Raw genomic sequence first — 24,529 nt, 5'->3', positions numbered from 1 at the left:
AACATAAACATACATAATAGTGACCTTTACATATAATAATAAACATTTCCACATATCATCTCCGATATCCACTGGACTCTCAGTTACACGACATATCAGCTGTTTGGGATTCCCCTCTGTTCTGACGTCACCGCGCTTTCTGATTGGCTACCTGTCACATTCAGCAGGTTGTGTTCTCGTTCCCAGTCAGGGAAAACCCCACAGGCTGCGATAAAAGGGCCAAGATAACCCAAATTGGGCATATTCAGGATTTAGTGGGAACACCAACATGCAGAAGCCTTATCTGACGGTTCGCCCCTCCCTCTCTTCCCCCTTCCCCTTCTCTCCCCCCCAGTCGCAGTAAAATTTTCTAAGTCTTGACCAGTCCGTGGTAATAAAAAGGTTGGGGACCACTGACTTAGAGGGCCCCTAGCAGCCCGGGGCCTTAAGCAGCAACTTAGTTTGCTTATGCCTTGGGCCAGCACTGCACAAAGGTACACTTTGTAAAAGGAAACAAACGCACCCTAAGGAGGCTCATAACCCTAATTACCATCACTACGAAAAACTGAACTAAGGTAAAGCAAACACTGCTAAAAAATCAGAAACTAAGGAACACGGAATAATAATTAAACTACAGTCAATAAATTAAACTCAGGATGTGAAAGGTATACTTTGTCCAGCCAGAGAGCAGTGTTAGGAAAATACATTTAAAATATGCTAGTTTTTGAACTTAACTATATGTAGTTGGGGAAAAGTTTGATTATATTAGTTTTAGCAACAGTTAACCTTGGTGTATGTGAAATATTAGAGCATGAATATTTTGAGTAGATTTTAATTTAGGTAGATTTGGATAATGATTACATTTAAATAACAACTGATTTTCTTAACTGACATAAAATCACTAACAGGGTTTTGAAAAGGGCCTTCAGTAGAGAAAGTTTTCTCCTGTCAGAGGAAACAGATGAGCTGTGCTGGCAGTTCACAAAAACTAAAGTAATAGGGAAAAAACAGGATGGGAGAGATAACTTCTGTTTACTTCCAGGTCAAATTCGTTGTTTTTTTTTTCTATGAGGTAAGAAAAACAATAAAACCTTCAGAAAACAAAACTAGTATTTTGGGAATCGCTCAGGCAGGAAAACGAGTAAGGTCTAGGTAAAAAATAAATCTCTTTCTGGTAATTATGGTCTTTGTGCAAATGTTTAGGAGGGGAGGAACTGGGAGAGACTCCAGATGTAACTGGCATGAGAACATCCTGTCTTGAGTGTGACTTTTGCTCTCTGACCTTTGCTCTCTCTCTCTCTCCATCTTTGCTTTTGAATAGATCTCAAAGAAGGTGACAAAATCATTTAGACCATCCCATCTAGGTAATTCGAAACTGCTTAGAGGTTTAGAAGAAGAGGACACACCTTCAATGCATATATTAAAATGAGGAACACACCTCTCAAATAAAATGTCCCCATTTTATAGCAGCAAGTGAGTTTTTTGTTTTGCGGCTGCAGCTCCCAAAGACACCTTTGCTTTTCTTCTACTTTTCTTAGTCTCCTATTTTTAAATGTTTGTTAATTTTCTACTTTTCTCAGGTAATTAATGTCTGTTTATGGTTAGGACTTCTTGATGGTTTGGGTGTGATGCTGATCTTTTTTTTCTATGCATTTAACAGTCTGAATAAAACTCTAGATATGTCTGAAGTTGAAAGGTGACTGGTTGCTCTCTGTGTGGTTTCCACTGTGTACATCTGGAACCCTGAATTCGGGACATTAGAGGAAAACACCGAGTAAAGAAGTTTAACATTTTACTCCTCTAATTCAACAGCAGCAAGCGGAGACTTAATCTGTGCAGAGAGATGTTTTGCACGAGAGGATAAAATCTGAGTGAACACAAAAATTTGAGAAATCACAGGAAATTTTCACAGAAGTTTTGAGTGCTAGCATTACAGGTTTCCAGAACAAAGACATGAAATCCTGCTTTCAAACTGACATTGTGTGCTCTCGACTTGTGGCAGTAAAATTCCTCCATAGATCTTTGAAGGACGCGAACATATGACAACTGGAAGAGAGGACTAACCTCCAGCTGGCGTGATTCATCTCCTTGTGAAATATTCCCAGAATGGGCTGACAGGATGAAGGAATACATCGAAATGGTTCATCAGCTGGGTAGAAGGAGGAAAGTCAGACCCACCAATTTATATTTATATAATTATATGTATCCTGTTTATTAAACAGCAGCAAAGAGACGGATCTGGAAATTAGTAAAAACTACAGGGCCTCATAAAGTGTGCATGCACACAGAAAATGTGTGTTGTCATATTTTACGCAAAGGCAACATGTATAAAATGAATGTGGTGTGAAAGTTTGCATAAAGCTACGCAAACTTTTTACCTGCAGTGAAAATGTGCGACAGCCACTTTTAATACGGACAATAAGAAACTAGAAGGCATCAAAACTCACCTAAATACACTGAAACCTGAAATCTGACTTCATTCAGTCCAAGAAGCATCAAACCCGATGATTATCATCAATCTTTTATTGTTTAAATGATGAAACTGAACCACATTTATCCTCAGACAATAACCTGAAAAATAAATCAAATGAACTAAAGGAAGGTAAAACTTCACTCCAGTGTAAATAATAACTTCCTCAGTTTGTCTCATGAAGATGTAACTCATCGTCTGAAACATCTGAGGCTCATTTCATTCTGACTGGAGAGAAAACAGGCTGACCAGCAGATGGATCCACCAGGTTTGGTTCTGATCAGGAGACGATCAGCTGATCCAGGTGAGCCACTACCTGAGGAGCTTTGGCTCTGATGGAGAACATCTGAGGGATTCAGAGGAGGATTGATCACAGATCAGATCCATCTGATGGTCGATCAGCGTTTAGATTCATCCTGGAGCTCTGAGCAGAACTTAGAGCGGGAGCCGTGTGTTAACGGTGCTGGTGCAACTGCTTTGTAAAAGTGCCTTTATGGAGAGAAAGGTGCATGAGTTGTACATTTACAAATTATGTGTATGATTCCTCTATTGAGAATAAATGTCCGTGTTCCCACTCAAAGGACTGTGTCTGTCTTTCAATCCCAGCTAAATGCTCTGCTGCCCAGGGTTTCCCCTAGTGTATTATAAGCCTGGCAGACTTTACCTGCCCCCCTAACAGTGCAGTTCGCTCCTCTACTGGTCTATCAATTGTTGTGTGTATTATAATAAGATACCAAGTTAGCCTTTGAACACACTTTCCAATGCTATTCAGAAAACAACTGAATTTGATGGCTTACCACAGCAGAGCGCTGGACAGACTATGGAAGTTCGTTTTTCATATTTATAGGCAACCAGTAGAGGGCGCCAAAAAGCACCCATCACAAGAGAATTATGAAACATATTTTAGCAAGAATTCCACCTATATGCATATATTTATATATAAGCCAGACTGCAAGCATCTCTTCTGGGGTGAGCATTTTACTGGCAGGGCAGAATTATTCCTGAGAGATAGTTTATCATTTTTAATAGTTGATGCATTGTAGAGGAAACGCACCAGACCACTTCCTTACATCATGGTTATGTTACCATGGTAACTGATGCCATATGCCCAACCAGTCTTCATCACCATCATCTGTGGTTTCTAAAGCCCAGCTGGGACATATGGGTCCCTCTGATTTCACTCATTTAAGGCAATTTATTTATGTTGCTCATGTTTTCATAAACAGATTTATTATTGAAGAGTCAACATGACACTGAGGCTCAAACAGCTTCCACCGGTTCTGCTCGTTTCAAAGTCCAACATGAAGTCAGAACCTCCTTGGATTATTAAACCGACCAGAACCAAACAACATTTAATGATTCATTTAACAACTGCAGAGTGGAAATTTTTCACCTAAAACAGATCGACACTTTCTAAAAAAAAATAAAAAATAAAAAAATAACAGAACCGAGACGGAAACTCCCACCATCTCTGGAGGAAACTACAGTCCAGTCCGGCAGGAGATGGACCAATCAGGTTGTAGGAGACGGATCAATCAGGCGCCAGAGTCCAGAGAATCGTCCCAGAACGAGTTTCAGCTCAAAAACAAAAAGCTGTGCATGCTAATAAAAAAAACAAACAGAAACTACATCATATGACCTTCAGCCCCGCCCACCCGCTTCCACCGCCGACTACTTGTGACCCTTGTTGGTCTTGAAAGACACCTGCAGGACTTTGTCCCCCAGCTGGTAGCCGTTCAGGCTGTGGATGGCCATGGCGGCTTCTTCATAGTTCGCCATGGTAACGAACCCAAAGCCTTTGCACTTGTTGGTGTTGAAGTCTCGGATGACCTTGACGTTGACGACGGCACCGAACGGCCCGAACATCTGCCACAGCATTCCCTCGTCAGCGTCCTGGCTCAGGTTGTAGATGAACAGGCACCAGCCAGAGGAGGGGCTTCCCGAGGCTCCGCCCCCCGCGCCCATGTGGTCGGCCGACATTGGAGAAAACCTGGAGGCAAACAGGAAGTGGAGCTAATTTAAAACCCATCAGCCAATCAGAACACTGCGTCACAGTTACCGTAATCTGATGACTCACCTGAACCTCTGTGCCTGATGATGGACCGGGCCTCCGAAGCGTCGTGATTGGCCGTGGTAGGTCTGTGACATTACCATGGGGTTCCGGCCTTGGTTGGGGTTTGCAGCAAACTTGACTGTGATTGGCTCAGAGCCGCCGGGCGGGACGTGTCCGTTCAGGTGCTTCACAGCGTCCTCGGCCTCGCTGCGCTTATCGTAGCGGATGAAGGCCACGCCCCGAGACAAACCTGGCAGCCAATCAGAGGACAGCGACTGTTTAGCGAAGGGGGAAGGAGGTTCAACGACTCTGAAGTTGACACAAAGCAAGGCATTATGGGTGTTGGAGTGAAATGAAATTAGATATAAAAGAGTGGATGAAAATGCGATAAAAACGACGTTCAATAGAGAAAGTTTTCAGGTTAGGGTCCATGGAGACTAGGGCTGTTGTAAACGAATGTTTTAGTAATCGAGTAATCTATTGATTATTTTTACGATTAACTGAGTAATCGGATAAAAAAGTTTATAAAATAAAATATTGGTAAATCTGGCATAATACCAGTGTTACTATCAGATATCAATATCGGTCCAATTTTTCATATTTTTTTGTAGTTTAGAAAATTAACCTGTAACAATAACTAACCTGAAAATTAATTTGGTATAAGTTAAATAAGTTGTTAACTTTCTAAGTTAACCTGAAGAAAAGTTATAGAAAGATCTGAAATTATATCAATTCAATAAGAGACAGGTTCACAAATACGGTTATGAAAAATGTCTATGATCCAGCTTTTAGTTTGTGTTCATCTTCAGTGAGTTTAACAGATGAACTCTCACCTTGCCCCAAATCTGTAAAGCTTTGGGTTTGAGAAATGAGAATACGGGAAATATCACCTGTAGTTGAGGGAGTGGGGGGTGGGAGTCGACCGGCAGACCAGGGTACGAACTGAAGAACGGGGGGCAATCCGGGATATTTACCTTCGTTCGTCACACTAAGAAACTCATCTACCAGCCATGTATCGCCGTGATGATTTCCGCCTCCCGTTTGTTGAGACCGGGATGATTTACATTGTAACTAGAGGTGTGTCGATCGATCGGCCACCAATCACAATCAGCTGATTTCCATGAAAAAGTGTATTATCGGTGATCACAGTCTCTTGTTGCTGATCACCTGTATCTCATTCGCAGCCTGTGTGAGCAACTGACCTCTTTCCTTCACACTGCGCAGGCGTGCAGCAGTAAATCCTAAGCGATGTGGTGAGGAACTATAACGCTGAGAATGAACCCTAACCCTAACCCAGTGGAAAATTAGCTCGGAGGTGAAGCACGTCAAAATGCACCAACACAACGAATCTAATGTGACATTTAAAAAACACTTGACGGAGTTCGGCTACATTGAGACTCAACGCAGGAATAATAGGACATCCGGAGCGGCAGGTAAAGATTATTTAAGTCTTCGAGCTGCGATGTCAGACGCTGGTTTGCTCTCCTGTTGAACCGCTGCTACGCTACAGGTAGTAATATCTGACAGACGGAGCTTCGCTTCTGCTCCACCTGGTGGTGACTCTCACAGCGAACCTGCTTAAAGCTGCAGCATCTAACTTAAAAAAGAAAAGATTTTAGATATGCATTAAAACTTCTGCTATGTAATAACATGAGATAGATAATCTCTGAAAAAATAGCCGATCTCCTCTGCCTCCTCCCTGTTCTGCAGAATTACTCCACTGGGTCAGAACCAGCATTACTCAGCTAGCCAAGCTGTCAGGAAGGATTGTTTATTTTGATGCAGCCTGCGTTTGACTTTGAATGAATGTTTCCTTTTTTACTTGACATTATTTGATATAGACAGATTTATTTGACTTGTGTATAATTTATGGTACTGAGAGTCTTACTATGAAATATTATTTTACTGATTGCAGGTTTTTCAGTTACCCTTTTGACTGAATAGCTGCTGTACCTAAATATCTGTAGGTACAATACAGCAGCTATTCCGTAAAATGATCTGGCAATAAATTCACCTAAATTGGGTGAATTTATTGCCAGATCATTTTTTTATTTTGTCAGATCACAAAGTAGCATTTATACCTAAACAAAAAAATTAACAGTCAATCCAGGTGATCAGCAAAGATCGGCCTCATGGGTGATCGGTATCAGAATCGGCAGCAGAAATCTGATCAGAGGACCCCCAATTGTAACCATGAACTGCTCAGCCGCCTGCCGTCTTCAGTCTATCCGCTCACCTGTATAAATACTCCGTAGCGCCCTTCCCGCCATTGGCTCTGAACCAGTAGCTCCCCGAGGGTATTAATCTAGGTTAATATGAAATAATAACCAGCTAATCTGAACCGTTTCCATGAGGTTACTAAATTTCAACAAGACAAAATGAAACATTTGGGTTTAGTTGAGTCCATCAGAACTTCCTGGTTCTGATGAGCGATGCTCTGGGCCTGTACTTCTTCGAAGGAGAGGAACCAAGACGCTCCCTTCAGAGCTAGAACCAAACTGCAACCACACCTTATCTGGTCTGAGTGAGTCTAGACCAGGAGTGCTGAAGTCCAGACCTCCAGAGCTACCATCCTGCAACTTTCAGATGCATCCCTGCTACAACACACCTGGGTCAAATGAGTGTGTCGTTAGCTGGTCTGTTCAGAGCTGATCCTGCTCTTTTGGAGTAAGGGTGCATCTAAATGTTGCAGGACGGTAGCTCTGGAGGACTGGACTTGAGCACCTTGGTGTAGCCGGAGCAGCAGCTGACAGTGTTGGTTTCTTTGGGCAAATGTAGGACCTGAATTTGAAGGCATTGGCTCCGTTTCTCTCTAGCACCGATGGAAGCGGGGAGGGTCACATGACCTCACCTGACGCCTGGTCCACCAGGACCCTGGAGTTGATGATGCGTCCGAAGGAGGAGAACATGTCTTCCAGGTCCTGCTGGCTCAGCGTTCTGGGCAGACCGCTGATGTATAGGTTGGCGTCTTTGATGGTGTCTGAACTTGGGCGAGCAAACGACACCTGCAGGAAGGAGAGAGGAAGACTTCAGTTCCTCTTCCTCACAGGACAGAAATATTCAAATAAAATTACAGAAAACTTTCAAAGTAAGAGTTACATTCAGTGTCCAAATAAAAAACAGGGTATCTTAAATTTAAAAAAGTAAAATAAAGTTTACATTTAACCATAATCGTTTAAATAATAAAATAAAAGACATGAAATCATGTTGAGTTTTTCAAAATAAAAGCATCCGTTTTTAAAGTTAAGTCTTGGCACATCATCTCACTGAACTGAAGGAAGCGACAGATTCAGTGCTGACGTGTGTCAGAACAAAATACCTTCAATCTTCAGGCACTGCCGCTGAGAGCGCCCCCTACTGTCCAGGAAACATAACACATCTATCAGTGGAAAGAGGAAAATCAAAGAGCACCTGTGGCGCGTTACCTTGATAGTTTTAGACTGTAGCCTCAGGCCATTGAGGGTACTGATAGCCCTCTCTGCATCACTATGGTTAACAAAGTTAACAAAGCCGTAACCTAAACTGTGGCCTAGAGAAACACAAAGGAAAACAACAAAATAACAGCAAAACTCTCGGTTACAGCATCACATTGAGAAAGAAACACAGAGTTCAAAACGCAGGACAGAGTCTGATCAGATCCACAAAACAAACCCAAACGGTTCTGAACAAACTGAGAAAACGGGCTTCACAACAACAAGATGGTGGTTCAATAGGGAGGTCCGAAGGGCTCAGTAAGGTCAACTGGACCCAGTTAGCTCCTGGTTAGTTCACGGTTAACTCATTTAGCTCCTGGCTAGCTGCTAGCTACTGATTAGCTGCTGGATAGCTCCTGCTATCTCATATCTAGCTTGTAGTTAACTACTGGCTAGCTACTCGTTAGCTGCTTATTAGCTACTCGTTACCAGCTTTAACTAGCACTGGTTCTGACCCACCAGGGGGGTTCTGATTAGATGCTTCCGACCAATCAGCTGTCAGGTTCTGACAGCTGATTGGTCGGGTAAGGGTAAGCTCCGATTGGAAGGAGCTGCTTAGAACCATTTTTATCTGATCTGAACGTCCTCAGATCAGGAGGGTTTCAGTTACTATGCCAACAGGATAACCCATGGTAGCTATGGTTACGGGGACAGGTGAGCCTGTGGTTACCATGGTGACAGAAGAGGAACCATATTCTATATTCAAAAATCGAATAAAAACAAAAGAACATGCAGGAGAGCAAAGAGTTAACCTCGACATCCCAGAACTTTGAGGAAACTCAGGCTGCTTTCACAATGCAGCCTGAAGTGACCCAATTCTGGGGCCATTCACACTTCCAAATAGATGTGAGCTGAATGCGTTCTGCAGTCTGAACGGGCAAACGACCTGAAAGTGTCCCGCATGCGCAGTAGAGGGCGCCATAGCGTCAGCGTTCTCAGTGTTCTGCCAACTGCCATGAAAAGAGGAAGCGCTCAGAGTTTGTGGAAGTAAACATGGAGGCTAATGGTGGAGCTTAGCTTACATATTTGAAGTTGTCGTTCAATCAGAGCAGAAAATTAACAACTTAATCCTTATTACAGTCCGTCATGGTTGTTTTATTCCTGCTTGCGCCGTATCAGGACACAGAATAGTGACATTTGTCAAATATCAGTGACGTTCAGGTCGGATGAATGTGACCTGGACGTTATGGTCGCATTTGAATTGGATACGTATCGGATATGGGTCGCATTCGAAAAGAATCCGACCTGTGCTGTTCACACTGCCATGAAAAGATCGGATACAGGTCGCATTACGTCAAAAAAAAAAAAAAAAAAAATCAGAACTGATCAGAATTTGCACCCTGAAGTGACTTCAGTCTGCAGTGTGAACGGGCAAACGACCTGAAAGTGTCCCGCATGAGCAGTAGAGGGCGCAATAGCGTCAGCATTCTCAGTGTTCTGCCAACCGCCATAAAAAGAAGAAGTGCTCAGAGTTTGCGGAAGTAAACATGGAGGCTAACGGTGGAGCTTAGCTTACACATTTGAAGTTGTTGTTCAATAAGAGCAGAAAATTAACAACTTAATCCTTATTACAGTCCGTCATGGTTGTTTTTATTCCTACTTGCGCGTATCAGGACACAGAATAATGACATTTGTCAAATATCAGTGACGTTCAGGTCGGATGAATGCAGCCTGGACGTTAGGTCGCATTTGAATCGGATACGTATCGGATATGGGTCGCATTCGAAAAGAATCCGACCTGTGCTGGTCAGACTGTCATGAAAAGATCAGATACAGGTCGCATTACGTCAAAAAAAAAAAAAAAAAAAAATCAGAACTGATCAGAATTTGCACCCTGAAGTGACTTCAGTCTGCAGTGTGAACGCAGCCTTAGAAAATATCTGAGACTAAAATCAAACAAATTTTAACCTGAGGGAGCGGCTGCAGCGCCTGGTGTTTTAGCCCAGACAGACGGAGACTAATCAACTCCAGGGCCGATCAGGAATGAGGTCAACCGACCCAATTGGGTAACTGGTTCCACAGAAACATTTCTTCATTAGTGGGCAGCTGCAAGGACTTTTGCTGTTTTTGCTTTGGCTATTCTGGTGGCAACAAGCGTTTATTTTAAACTGGAAACAATGAACAAAGTCTGAAAACCCGAGATGATGTCTGAACGACAGGAGAAGAACCGGACCGGGTCCCCAGACTCTGAGGTGTGCCCGCCTCATGGAGAAGCGGCACCACCGACCCATCAGAACCCTGATGTGTGAATACTTTTGCCTGCACCAACCAGAACCAGAACCGGGTTCAGCCATCAGAGCTTTGACACAGTGACTATGGAAGCATCCGATGAGGTGAAGAACTTCCTGCTGGAGTTTGGACATGAGCTGGGTCGGGTTCTGACAGAACCGTTACTGCTCCGTTTTCTCAACTTGTTCAGAACAAAAACATTTCTCAAACATTTTTCTGAAAATTTTACAACTCCTGAAAAAAAAGACATCAAAATATTTTTACAAAGATAAAAAAAAAAAACGTAAAAAAATGTAAAATTCTGAATGTAAAACAGAAGTGGTTCCGCCTGAGACTCCAGCAGAACCAGAAAACCGATAACCTGCCAGTGCCGCAGCAAAAACAACAAACATTACAAATTCAACAGCAAAAAAATCATCCAGGCAAAAAATTAATCCACAAAATTGTTTAGAAAAAAAAGAAAGAAACAATCACAAAGTCAATTAAAAAAAAAAAACAAAAAAAAAAAACAGCTGAGAAAAAGAACCGTAGAGACAGAACCACTGGTTCTACTGATCAAACTGGGTCAGAACCAGAACAGGATTAACACTTCCTATGGAGAGGCTGATGGGTCCCAGTACTGGTCCACACACTGGGAGAACTGCTGGACCAGAACATTTGACAAATCATCTGGTTTTGCTGAGATACTAATTATGTTATTTAGGGTTCAATCTTTACATTCTAAGCTAATTTTCACATTTTTGTGTAAATTTGTTTAATTCCGCATTATTTTGACAAAACAATCTCAGTGCTGCCCCCTTCAGGTGAAACAGTGCCTCTGCAGTTCGATTCTATTGGTTTAAAACGTTCCAGTTTCCATCACTCAGCCACGCCCCCTGGTGGCGATTAAGGAGCCGACTATACGTGATCGATCGCCCTGCTTTATCAATGTGTGATTGATCAGCAACACGCAGTGATCCACTCTGCCTGCAGTGCTGAGGGCCTCCACATGGCAGCTGCATGGCTGCTAAGCATATGTCGCTGTAAATCTCTCCAAACACAGAATAACATTTCCAGGTTTGTTATTTCTTGGCTTGGATAAAAAGTTAAATATAGCGACAAATGGCAGCAGGGAGCAGCTGAGGGCCTCCGCATCCTGACCTCAGCCCTGACCACCTGGCCACGCCCCTCCGTTTTCTTGCTGAATCCTAAATGTGTGAGGGGCTTAGTTTTCACACAGAACCAGTCCGTTTAGACAGAACTCAGTCGATTTTAATCATCATCCCCAAGTTAAAATCATAAGTCAAGGTTCATAACAATAGCAGTCGGCAGAGGTACTGCGGCCCCTAGCGGTCGGCAGAGGTACTGCGGCCCTAGCCAGCTGCGCCAGCGTTACCTGCCACCTTGTCACGGATCAGCTTCGCCGACTCGACCTCGCCCACGCTGCTGAATAGGCTGCGCAGCTCGTCCTGGCTCATGCTCTGCGGCAGGTAGTTGACGATCAGGTTGGTCCGCGAGTCGTCATCCTCCTCCATCATTGTCTCGGTGAAGCCGTTGTCGTACAGCTCCTGAGACACAGGTGGGAAACGCATCAGGTGAACACATAACGGCCAATCAGAGAGCAGCTAGAGGGAGCCAATCAGAAAGCGGTGCTTACCTTCACAGCTGCTCCTTTCGAGGAAATCTGAGTGTCTCTGACTTCACCTTGAGTCGGTTGGACCTCACACACCTTAACACACACAAGTAGGGTCAAAGGTCATAATGCGAAATTTGGTAAAGCCTGGTGTCAGAACCAGGATCCAGCTAGAAGTTATGAGACTGAACTGGTTCTGGATATGAACTGGGTCTGTTTTGGTTCTGAGATTTAAATCAGCTGGAATACTGAGACTCTAAGTGGCCTTTATTTGGAAGAACCAGCCAAATCAGTAAGTACGATTATAAAACAGTCCAAATAATAATGAGATCAGCTTAATCGACTTTGATGGAACCGGTCCAGATTGGTACGAGTCAGCTGATAAGAACCAGTACGGGTCCATTTCTCTGCAGGGTGCCAACAGAACCAGTTGATGGTGGATCAAACTCTGGATGTTCCCCAACATCCTGAAGCAGCAGGTTTAGGGAACCTGCTGCATCCTGGTTGCCATGGAAACGTCTGGCAGGTGTCATCAGTGGTGGGCTCACCTTCAGGTACCTGATGTGTCCTCGTCTCACTGCCATGGAAACAGGTCAACTGGTTTTACTGTGTCTGAAAAAGGAAGCTAATTGGTCAGTTTCAGAACACTTTGATCACATGACTCCACCAACATGGCTGCCTCTGGACCAGTGGAGGTTCCCGCCCCTGATGTTCTACCTGATAATCCCCACCACTTAATCTGACCTCTGACCTCCACCTGCAATCATTAGGTTCCTCACAACTGATCCGGATCCACCTGGAACCCCAACCCTTCCCCCGCTCGGGAACAAAACTACTCATCTCTGATTCTAACTAGGTTCGAAGCCAGCCGCCATTTGACGGATTATGACGTCATCAATGTCTAAACAGAACCAGTTTCGGATAAAAAGACCGTAAACCCCTGCTGTACAAGGTTAACAATTACCGAACCGTGCTAAAACGGACCGAAACGGTTCTGACGTTAGCAGGTGAGAGGACTCAAACTGAGCACGCGGAGCTAATAGAATGCTAACAAGCTAACGGCGGGAGCTAACAGCTTCACTGATAGAGCTCACCTGGACAGGAGGCACAGGGGAAGCAGAATAAGGCCCAGCAGTAAACAGGTTCGGTTCAGATTCGACCGATGGTTCGCTTAGTTTAGACACGAAGTTTAAAATCTGCAGCTTGACACGCTCCTCTCAACACAAAGAAACTGAGTCTCGCGAGAATACAGCTTCCTCTGCGTGTATATGGGAACTGACAGAAGGTGTTGCCCTCTGCTGTACAGGCAGGGAAACTACAGTTTTAAAATATCTTTAAAAGTTCCCTAAAACTCATCTTTTCCTTATGGAAGCCCATTTCCGCCATGAAAAAAAAAAAGACCAACAGGAAGTCATAATTTCGACTTTCAAAGTCATAATTATGAGATTCAAAGTCATAATTGTCGAAATTATGACTTTGAATCTCATAATTATGACTTTGAAAGTCGAAATTATGGTCTTTTTTTTCATGGCGGAAATGGGCTTCCATATTTCCTGGCGTTACTGTGGTCAGTAGCTGTTTATAAATTTGCTGTATTAAAGAATTTGACATTAACATATAGCAGTTGTTAATAAGCTAAAGTGATATGTTTTATTTTTTAAAACTAAACGTCACATTTCAAACATTCAATTTAGCTGTAATTATTTAAATCAAAGCTTATTAATCTGAGGGAAAAATTAAGTCTTGATGCAATCTGCAAATAGAAATTTTCTAAACAAATTTGAATAATTAACTTAGCTTAGTGAATTGTTTGATAACCAGGGTCCAGTCAGAATGGATGTGTGATTGAATTTAAATGATTTTGTCGTACAGTGCCTCGAGACGACATCACTTGTGAATTGGTGCTGAATAAATTAACTGAACTGAATTGAACGGCTTGTAGGTCCTTTTTGTTTTGTTTTGTTTTGTTGGGTCTAGTGGCCTTTATTTGAAAGTAGTTCGATAGGAAATAGGGCAATGAGAGAGGGGGAAGACATGCAGCAAATGTTGCCAGGCCAGGAATCGAACCTGTGACCACCACCATGAGGACTAAGGCCTCAGCTTGTAGGTCCATTACTGCCCCCCTTTTGGATTGTGTGACATCACATTTTCTATTGATGTTTTCTCAAAGATCTAAGATGTTGTCTGTTCATGGTTAAATAATTTTTAGGTATCTGCATCTCCAGCGAAACCAGAGGGTCTGGATCAGAACCAGAGTGTTCCTGAAGGTGATTCTGGGCCGTCCCCTTACAGCTCTGCTACTGAAACGGAAATGAATGAAACGTGTTTAACTTAAAATCAACTTGTTCACTTGTTCAGGTTTTTCTTTCCTTCACTGCCATCTCCAGTCCACCAGCAGGAGGCGGCTCTACTTGATCTGCTCACTAGGAAGTGACGTCACTGCGTGGTTTCCGTTGCTACATGTAAACAAAGCGCAGTTAGCTGCTGCTACCCCGGTGACGAGAACTGGGCAATAATCAGAACCAAGCCGAATCGGTGGATCCGGACCGGAACGTCTAAGGGATGGAGTGAACCAGAACCGGCACCATGTCCATGGAAGACCCGTTCTTCGTCGTTAAAGGGTCAGAACCTCCGCAGCCACAGCAGCTAGCATCAAACCGAACCAGAACCGAGCCCGAACCCCTGGTTACCGGTTAAACTGGTCAGACTAGCACCCAGGCCGGCACCAGTGTGACCAGTTTAACCAGTTCAACTGGTTGAGGAGCATCAGTTGCTAAACCTGATCGTGTGATGAGACTGAATAGAAATTACAGAAATGCAGCGAGGTGTCATAGCGGCGTTCAGGTTCAGACGAAAAATAAAATATCTGAAACAGACGAAAAATAAAATATCTGAAACTGGACCTGACGTTCAACACGCAACAGAGTCACGTGATGAGTACGTGACCTGAGCCCGCAGCTGGTTAGCCTGGTAATCTGCTCTAACTGACCCTCCGAGACACACCTGAGCAGGTAACCCTACCTGCAGGTACCACCGACCCGCCAGAGGTCCAGTTGGACCGTATTGTTCCAGTTCACAAATACATTACTGATCCCAAAGGGAAATTAAACCCGGTTATGGTTTTGGCTCTGACTCGGTTTTGGTTCTGTGTGCAGGGAGGTGGAGAAGGCGGTCCACGCTGCCCAGAGCCTCCATCGCCGCTGGGTGGAGCTACAGCAGGAAGTGGGCGGAGCCTCCAGGGAGGAAGCGGATTGGACGACCAATGAGCTGCGGAATGGCCTGCGGTCCATCGAGTGGGACCTGGAGGACCTGGACGAGACCATCAGTATCCTTGTCCCACAGTCTGTCCTCCACTCTGTCTCTGAGTCCCCCATCCCAAGTCTCCGTTCTCCTTGACATCCCTGAAGGCATCGTGGAGTCCAACCCCAGGAAGTTCCACCTGGATGCCGCCGAACTGACGAAGAGGAAGGCCTTCATCACCAGCACTCGCCTCACCGTCCAGGTAGGTTTGACCTTCCCCTGACCTTCCCCTAGTGGGTCCTCGGAGCTGGTCCAACCCGATAATCAGCTGGTTCTCTGTTTAACAGGACATGAAAGAACAGATGTCGGGTCCAGCAGCTGGTTCTGGTACTGCTGACAGATACGGCAAACAGGTATAGGCCCTCAACAGCCAATCAGCTGCTGTGACTCAGTTTGAGCTCTCTGATTGGTCAAGTCTCTTGTTGATCGCAATCTGAATGGGTTCTGGTTCTGTTCGGTTCTGCAGGTTCTGCTGGGAGACGCCCGGGATCCCATCTGGCAGCCTGGTTCCGATCGGTTCGGCCCGCCGGACCGCCGACCGCAGAGCGCCAACGCTCAGTTCATTGGCGACCAGCAGACACAGCAGCAGGTACCAGAACCTGCTGCTGTGGTTCTGGTCGCCACTTCCAGAACCACAGCCGCCTGTTCCAGTTCTGACCCGAACTGACCCGCCGCTTTGTGTTGCAGCTGATCGCGGAGCAGCAGGACGAGCAGCTGGAGCGAGTTTCCGGAACCATTGGGGTTCTGAAGAACATGTCGGAGCGGATCGGCCTGGAGCTGGACGAGCAGGCCGGGTAAGAACCCAGTTCTGTCTGTGGAACTACCAACTGGTTCAGTTGGGTCTATTCCGGTGCCGGTTCTGGTACCAGTCTAGTGGACAACTTTGGACATGAGATGGACGGCACTCAGTCTGGTTGGGTTCTGGTTCTGGTTAGCGCTGTAACGATTCCTTGAATAATTCGAGTTCCTCGATTATTAAAATTCCTCGAGGAAATTTTACCTGCCTTCTGTAAATATGTTTTTTGTGTTCATGTTTGTGACCCAGGAACTCTGACCTGGGCAAGGTCAGAGTTCAACTATTAAACTGAATGAAGATGAATCGTAAACTAAAGACTGGAGTAAAAAAAAAGATGCTAGCACCATAGACATATTTTATAAGCGTATCTGTGAGCCTGCCTCTTTATTATTAAATACGGTTATAGAAAAATCTGAAATTATATTGTTAACTATAAATTAATTATAAATTAACTTGTAACAGTAATGGCTCACTTTGTAAACTAAACTAGCTTACAAAGTGAGCCATTATTGTTACAAGTTAGTTTTCTAAACTAAAGAAAAGTTATTGTTAGGGAAGCTGAAATATGAACAATTGGCCTGATGTTGATATCTGATAGTAACACTGTTATGTTAGATTTACCAATATTTTATTTGATAATTTTTTTTATCCGATTACTCGAGAAATCATCAGAATATTGATAGAATACATGATTACTAAAATAATTATTTACAATAACCCTAGTTCCGGGTCCCGTTCTGGTCCAGTTCTGGTCCGGTCCAGTAGCTAAGTCTTGTCTGCCCATCAGGATGTTGGACGACTTTGGACATGAGATGGACAGCACTCAGTCCCGCCTGGACAACGTCATGAAGAAACTCGCTAAAGTCTCACACATGAACAGCGGTAATCTGCCCGGCAACACATTATTCATTCAGAAGCTCAGTCTGGACTCTGATTGGGTAGAATTCAGTGATTTTGAGCTCTGATTGGACAGAGCTGTGTGTTTTAGGGGCGTGTCTGTCTATCTGATCAGTGATTGGTTGGTTTCTTCTCAGATCGCCGCCAGTGGTGTGCGATTGGAGTGTTGCTGCTGATTCTACTGGTCGTCATCATCCTCTTCTTCATCCTCTGACTGAAGCATCACATCAACCCAAACTGCTGATCCCAGCCCTCTGGACCCGGTCCGGTCCGGTCCGACATGTTCCTGCTGTGACTTTCACTTGTTGAACTTTATTTCAGAGAGAAAAGAAGTCTGTTCAGTTTGTTTTTGTTTGCTTTTATTTAATATTCTAAAAGTACCTAGCATAACTCTAAAACCACCCAGTCTAACCAGTCTAACTAGTTTCTGTCCAACATGGACCTGATGACTCAGCAGAACCTGGGTCCATTCTGTTTACTCAGAGCCACTTTGACCCGTTTGAGCTTCAATCTGATTGGCTCCTGCCTGCAGCAGGAGAAACACGGGCTGGGTTCTGGAGGTTCTGGATAGGAGTGCACTTATTGCAGTTTTCTGATCGATGGCCAATAATCGATCTTTAAAAAGCCTGAGCTGCCAAGTCCGACTTTCTTTATCTGAAATGTCGATAAATAAAATTAATTATTTATTTGGATAACAGTGGGGCGGCTATTGTTACTGCAGACATGCAGACAGGATCTGGTGGGCGGGGCTAACAGTGTAACCTCAGCAGAGGACAGTGGCTGATTTTTAGAGTTTTTCTGATGTAGATCAGGTTGTCCGATCACTGATCTCCCAAAACAAAGGAACTCTGCACCAATAAATCGGCTGGCCGATAAATCAGTGCACACCTAGTTCTGGAGGTTGTGGTAGACTGGACCCAGAAAGTGAACTCTGCTCCACCTTTAGACTGAACAGTTTTCAGTTTCATAAAATGTAAAAACATCAGGAAAATTATTCTTTCAATAATGTTTCTTAGAGAACCAGAACCAGAACCCTGACCCAAACATCTGTTTTATTTTCTCCAGGACCAAAACAAACCTCATTCTGAACTAGACCAGTTTAAACTGGTTCATTTTAACTGGTTTATTTCAGCTCTAACTGGTTAATTTGGTGGAACTCACTTCGAAACACTAAATTTTGTTTGTGTTTGTTTTGTTTACTGAAAACTTTTAGTTTGCTAAACAGTTTAGGTGACATGTTGATGTTTGAATTTATATTATTAAAATTGTTTAGGATTTAGATTTGAGTCCTCAACAACACTTCCTGCTGCTCCTTCACAATAAAAGCCTCTTGCTCTATGGTAAACTGTCAGCTCAGCGGTAGAAGCAGCTTCTGATATGCTCTTATTCTGAGGAGTAACAGGAAGTCTGATAAATGAGCTATCTTTATGAGAACAGCTGACCAAGAAGCAGTCAATCATGGGTTTACACATCAGGTATGACAGGTGGCAGCCGTTTGGTCATGTGACATCAATGAAACATTAAATTTCTGACTGATCAACTTTATTAAAGTATCTTGTTGGAAACTCCAGCTTTATTAAAGGAGCAGTTCGCTTTATTTCAGCTTAGTAAATGTCCCAAAGTCATATGGTTTCGGCCAATCCTTATTCACACACCTTTCATACAGTGGTGCAGACCACTAGGGGGTTGGGTGAGTGTGTGTGTATGTGTCTGATGAAAATGCAGTTGCAAAAAAGTGAGAAAAGTAGAACGAGTCCGCCAACACATGTTTGAGCTTTCACTGTGTTCATAGTTCCCTTGCGGCGCAAACAAGGCACGTTAGAAAAGATCGCTCAACAAGGGTGCGAAAATTTCCCCACCTGGGCGGCGAGGAGACGCTGAAAAAAACAGTATCTGGTGGGGCAACGCGAATCGATGTAACTGGTTATGTCATCAACAAGCTTTACCGCAGTTAGCCGGCAGACTGCAGATCTACATTGTCATACAAATTTCTATAGTTTCTACTTTATAGGTTTATATCGCACATTCCTAGAAAGTAGTCCTCATAGCTTCATATATCCACTCGGTTTATGCAAAATAAGGATTCTTTAAAATTAGGCGGTGTCAAAAGTTCCTGTAACAGGGCTAGGCATTAGCATAACTCCACTAACAGGGCTAAGCGACTGAACCAGCTGGATCAGAACCTTCTTGGTGGTTTCTCTGATGTCGGGTCCATTGAACCGAAGCTGAAACGTGAATCTGGAAGCAGACGGAGTTTCTGCTGCCAGAGGAACCAGGAATGAGATGCCATTCATTTCAACATTTTGAAAACTTGAAGCAGGAACTTAAGAGGTTAAAATATGTTTTATATTTTTAACTTTGTATGGATATAGACATTTAAAAAAGACGAGGAGTCAAAAGTACAAAAAGTTTTACTTAATCAAGTTTAATGTCCATTGAATCAACCCAGTAACTGCAGTTGTTGGTCCAACTCCAGTCCACTTCGTGTTGTGTTATTCCACCAGTGAACACCAGGGGGTGATAAAATGTTTCTAAAGAGGGATTAGCTTGTTTTTCGCCTGAGCTGCTCCACTGGCCTCCTATACTGAACAAAAGTGACACCTTCAAAGAACCGCTCCCCTTTATGGTCATGACCAGAAGACTCCAGTGTGGCAGGAAGCCTTCCTGGAACCGCCAAGCAGTCAGTTTCCAGAGTACAAAGGCGGTTTCTGTCTGAGGATACACACGGTGCTGGTCGGGTTCACCTCCAGGATCTTGTCTCCGACAGACGGAGGCTGGCGTACCGCTGCTTACTGCTGCCATCCGCCATTACCTCTGTGTACACACCTGAAACTTCAGGTAGTTGATGAAGGTTTCACCACTCAGATTTTTTCCGACTAAGGACCCATTTAAACCTATTGTGGATTTTAAAGGGCCAGTATCATGTAAAATTACATTTTTGATCTTCCCATCATGTTTTCATGTTTTTCCCTCATAAAAAACAAACCTGGAGTGTTGCTTTGAATCTTCCATGTCTGAGAAACCCTAAAATCTCCATGGCAACTATTTAGATGCAAAATGCCTGGGTGAACCTAGCCCCGCCTCAAGGCTCAGATCTTCCCCCACTCTGCTCCTTCAGACTATCCAGCAGCAATTAATAAAAATCAATTTTACTTATAATACCCTTTATATTGCAAAGGCAACTGACAAGCAAAGCTGCCATTTCATGGCAACAGGCCAGGTGGTTGGAGTGTCTTGCCCAAGGACACATACAACGAGGGCCGAGAATCGATCTGGTGATCCACGACTACATGACAAACTCCTGCCGCCGGAGTCACGTGACACGCTCGACATGATGGCTGCCTAGGAGCGTCCCGCACCACCCCTCATAATGCATTTTGCATGTAAATCGGGCAGGGAGCCGATGAATCAGCGTCAGGTATTAAGTGTTATCTCTAAACTAGTGGTAAGATGTCTAAGTCGAGCAGAAACTCAGTCAAACCCAGTGCAGCTGGAGGAGGAACCAAATGTGGCGAGGTTGCTACTGCTAGCCCTGCTAACCTAGCTCAGGATCAGGCTAACCGGGCATACTGAGGCAAAAGCTCGATGACATGGAAAACAGAGGGCGCAGGAATAATTTGCACTTTCTGGGTTTTACTGAATCCTGCGAAGGAAGCGACTTGGTGGCATTTCTGAAAGCAACTCTACCGACGCTTCTGAACATTAACTTTCCCAAGGGACTTGAAATTGAGAGGGCACATAGGCTGGGTCCATTGTCTCCTGGTTTAGGTAACCAGCCCCCCGTCCTAGACCCATCATTGCGCGATTCAAGAGATTTCAAGCCCAAGAACGCATCGCCAAAGCCGCTGACAAGATGGGAGACCTGATCTGGAGAGATTATGGTGTTTCCGGACTATTCTGCTTCTCAGCGATAAACGCAGAAAGTTTGATGAATGTAAGAAACTACTCCATGAGAAACGCGTCCGCTTCTTCCTAAACTACCCAGCCGTGCTTACTGCGATAACTTCACGGGGGCTTTGAGGACCATAAGAAGGCACTGGCTTACATCCGATCCGGATGTAATGTAATGACCAGGCGGCGATATGGATCGTGGAAGCCCCACTGGGTGAGGCATCGAGGGCAGAAATTATTCTTTGGATCTTTATGGATACGCTAATGCAGGAACTGATCTTCTTATTTACTTCTGTTCGGACTCATTTGAACGTCACTGATGGGTGAGGCTACATAAAAAAAATAAATAAAAAAATTTGTATCTGTCTGCTGGGTTTTAAGGCTGGAAAGGATCACTATAATTCTAAGTTTTGTGCATTTCATTCAAATTTACACCTGTTTTTGCACCTTACTCTTTAACTGGTCTTGTTAAAGGTATGTGGCTGTTTGGCTCCCTGTTATAATTTTATGGGTGCAGTAATTCTGCCTAACCCCGTGTTTATTTTTTTTTTGGGGGGGGGGTGGTATGTCACCCGCACTTCTTGGACGGGTTGGGAGGTGGGGGGAGTTTTGGGGTGGTCTAGGTTAAGTGTGATGACGGACCAGAGTAAGGGTTGGTGGTATAAACAGCTCGGTTAGATATATTTGGACTGTTTGGGTGTGTGTGTGTGTGGATGGATGGGAGGTCGTTCTACATTGTTGGAATTTGTGAATGTTGTTGCCTTGTACTTTTTTTTTAATATTTCTTTTTCTGTTTGTTTTGTCCAGCCCGCCGATACCTATAAGGTTACAGTATTGCCTACTCCATATGCATTTTAAATATCTCATTCAGTAGTAATAACTTGAGTCTCATGAGCTGGAATGTCAAAGGTCTTAATAATGTCATAAAGAGAAAAAAGATATTGTCCTTTATTAGAGCTAAGAATTACCAAATTCTTTTTATCCAGGAAACACATCTGTCTTTGCTGGAATCATACAGACTGGGTGCAGGCTGGGTAGGATTTGTGGGTGCAGGTTGTGGGAGCAGTAATAGGGGTGTAGCCATTCTTATTGATAGACGTTTGCAATTTAAATGTCTGAAGCAGAGCACGGATAAGGAGGGAAGGATGCTTCTAATGCTATGCGAGATCCAAGGTTATAACATTTTGGCAAATGTGTATGCACCAAATGTTGATGACCCTTCCTTTTTCGGACAGCTGGAAAAGAAACTAATCGATCTAGGAAATTACCCCATTATTGTAGCAGGAGACTTTAATGAGGTGATGGACACAACTTTAGACCGAAGCACTACAATAACACCCATTCCAAAAACACACATTGCGCTTAAAGGTATGTGCAAAGCTTGTTGCCTTGCGGATGTTTGGCGGTTGCAAAATCCTTCCGGTAGGGATTATACTTTTTACTCTCCCCCACATCAATCTCTTTCAATAATTGATATTTTTCTGGTATCTAAGCCATTAATGACAGCTGTGGCCTCCACGAGCATTGGGAGCATAATATTGTCAGATCATAGCCCTATTTACCTTTTTATGTTTGCGATTAATACAACTGTGAGAAGTCCTAGATGGAGGCTAAATTCTAGTCTCTTACTAGATGAGGCTTTCAAAGACTCTTAGATCACAAATCAAGTTGTACATCGATAGGAATATTGCCTCAGCTCCCTCTGCTGGAGTGGCTTGGGAGGCGCTAAAGGCATATTTAAGAGGTTACATCATCCAGCAGGCTTCATCTAAAAAGAAGCCAAACACTATTAAGCTAATTAATTTAGAAAGACAAATTGAGATTACAGAGTCTAGTTTTAAAAGGGATTATTCTTTGGTAACCTTGAACAAACTTACAAAGCTAAAGTAAGAATATAATACTATTATGTCAGAAAAAGCTGAATTTAGCCTATTTCAGCAAAACTACTTTGAGGAGGGAGATAAGGCAGGTAGACTATTGGCTAGATACATTAAGCAAAGAGAGGCGATGAGTTCCATCTCAGCTATTAGGAATAGAACTGGTGAGCTTGTTTCGGATCGACATGAAATAAATGCAGTATTTAGTGATTACTACAAGAATCTCTATAGCTCAGAATCAACAGCCTCACAAGAAAATATCAAGGAATTTCTTTCAGATTTAAATCTGAAAGAATTAAATCTGAGTACCATCACATCAACTTTAGGATCTAGACTGCCCCATTACTATTGAAGAAATAGTCGAGGTGATTAAACATCTACCCTCAAGTAAGGCTCCCGGGTTAGATGGCTTCACAGCTGAGTTTTAGAAAACGTTTCCTTAAGAGCTATCCCCTCTGCTTTTGAATACTTATAATGAATCATTTAACAGACAAAGGTTGCCTCCTACACTTTCAGAAGCAGTTATCACTCTTATCCTGAAAAAAGACAAGGAACCTTCAGAATGCAAAAATGATCGACCTATTAGCTTAACATCATATGATAGTAAAATATTATCAAAAATCCTAGCTAGTCGTTTGGACCGAGTACTAACCTCATTAATTCATTCGGATCAAGTTGGATTTATATATTCTCACACCTCAGATGACAATATTAGAAGACTTATAGACATTATGTGGGCAGTTCGGAAAAGCCTGACACCTGTGGTTGCTTTGTCGTTGGATGCAGAAAAGGCATTCGACAGAGTTGAGCGGCAATATCTGTTTCTAACTTTGGAAAGCTTTGGCTTTAGTGAAAATTTTATAGACTGGATTCAGCTTATATATGCTCGGCCAACGGCATCTGTCCTAACAAATGGGGTAATTGGCCAACCATTTGAACTTAAAAGAGGGACCAGACAGGGGACCCCCTGTCTCCTCTACTCTTTGCATTAGCCTTAGAACCATTAGCGGCTGCTATTCAGAAAGAGGTTAATTTTCCTGGTATTACTGTAGGACATAGTTGTCATAAACTGATGTTGTATGCTGATGATATTCTTCTTTTTATGTCAGACCCAGTGAATTCCCTCCCCCTTTTGCTCTCCTTTATTAACACATTCTCAAATATTTCTGGTTATAAGGTCAATTGGACAAAGTCGGAAGCCCTCACACTTTCTTCATTTTGCCCTAACAATACATTTCCATCTAGCATGTTTTCTTGGCCTCAGAAGGGTATTAAGTACCTTGGAATAACTTTTCCACCCCAACAGACTGATTTGATTAAGATAAATTTTGAACCATTACTAGAAAAATGAGGGTGGATGTAGAGCGTTGGAGTCTACTATATCTATATCTTTCCATGTGGGGGAGGGTAAATACTATTAAAATGATCTGTGCTCCCAAATTTAACTACCTGCTACAGGCTCTCCCAGTACATGTCCCTATAATATATTTTAAACAGTTTGATAAGATCTGTAACTTGTTCATATGGAATAAGAAAAAACCCAGGCTGAATTTGCGAAAACTACAAAGACCTGTAGACAGAGGGGGTTTAGGTATGCCTAATTTACTTAATTACCACTATGCTTTTCCTTTCAGGCATTTGGCACATTGGTTTCTGCCCCCTGAGAGAGCCCCACCCTGGTTCTCTCTTGAGAGTGTGGTGTGTCTACCATTTGCATTGACTAGCTGCCTATCAATTAATCTCTCCCCTCAGAATCAGTCACATCCTGTTCTCTCCCATCTGAAGGGACTATGGAAAAAAATATCTCAGATTTTTAAATTTGACCCACATCTCAATAAATCTGCTAGTATTTGGCATAACCCCAAACTCTGTATAGGCAAAACCCCCTTTTTTTTGGAAGTCCTGGTTTCAAAAAGGAATATGTGAGATAGGAGATTTATATGAGAATGGCT

General features: G+C 43.4%; 3 protein-coding genes across 4 annotated transcripts in view; 1 reads left to right on the top strand and 2 right to left on the bottom strand.

The window, feature by feature from the left end:
- Positions 1 to 3,654: 3,654 nt before the first annotated feature.
- Positions 3,655 to 13,084, bottom strand: LOC103156913 (ELAV-like protein 1). The gene is made up of 8 exons (XM_007579127.2): positions 12,911 to 13,084; positions 12,365 to 12,428; positions 11,841 to 11,912; positions 11,580 to 11,751; positions 7,928 to 8,031; positions 7,354 to 7,507; positions 4,527 to 4,752; positions 3,655 to 4,439 (listed from the first exon to the last, which is right to left on the bottom strand). Exons 2-8 carry the CDS (start codon positions 12,398 to 12,400, stop codon positions 4,121 to 4,123), a joined length of 1,083 nt encoding a protein of 360 aa, XP_007579189.1. The 5' UTR covers positions 12,401 to 12,428; positions 12,911 to 13,084; the 3' UTR covers positions 3,655 to 4,120.
- Positions 13,085 to 14,191: 1,107 nt separating this feature from the next.
- stx6 (syntaxin 6) lies at positions 14,192 to 17,153 on the top strand. The gene is made up of 8 exons (XM_007579126.2): positions 14,192 to 14,437; positions 14,972 to 15,141; positions 15,224 to 15,318; positions 15,404 to 15,469; positions 15,583 to 15,705; positions 15,804 to 15,910; positions 16,700 to 16,794; positions 16,947 to 17,153. Exons 1-8 carry the CDS (start codon positions 14,403 to 14,405, stop codon positions 17,021 to 17,023), a joined length of 768 nt encoding a protein of 255 aa, XP_007579188.1. The 5' UTR covers positions 14,192 to 14,402; the 3' UTR covers positions 17,024 to 17,153.
- Positions 17,154 to 17,480: 327 nt separating this feature from the next.
- LOC103156910 (uncharacterized) overlaps positions 17,481 to 24,529 on the bottom strand; it is a 14,669-nt gene continuing 7,620 nt past the window's right edge. For both annotated transcript variants that reach the window (XM_016664740.1, XM_016664741.1), the window contains exon 7: positions 17,481 to 20,119. In XM_016664740.1, the coding sequence (XP_016520226.1) occupies positions 20,013 to 20,119 (107 nt within the window). In that variant the 3' untranslated portion in view covers positions 17,481 to 20,012. The remainder of the gene's footprint in view (positions 20,120 to 24,529) is intronic.

Source organism: Poecilia formosa, unplaced genomic scaffold (genome assembly GCF_000485575.1).
Source record: "Poecilia formosa unplaced genomic scaffold, Poecilia_formosa-5.1.2 Scaffold508, whole genome shotgun sequence".
NCBI lineage: Eukaryota > Metazoa > Chordata > Actinopteri > Cyprinodontiformes > Poeciliidae > Poecilia > Poecilia formosa.
This window is presented reverse-complemented; position numbering and strand designations above follow the sequence as displayed.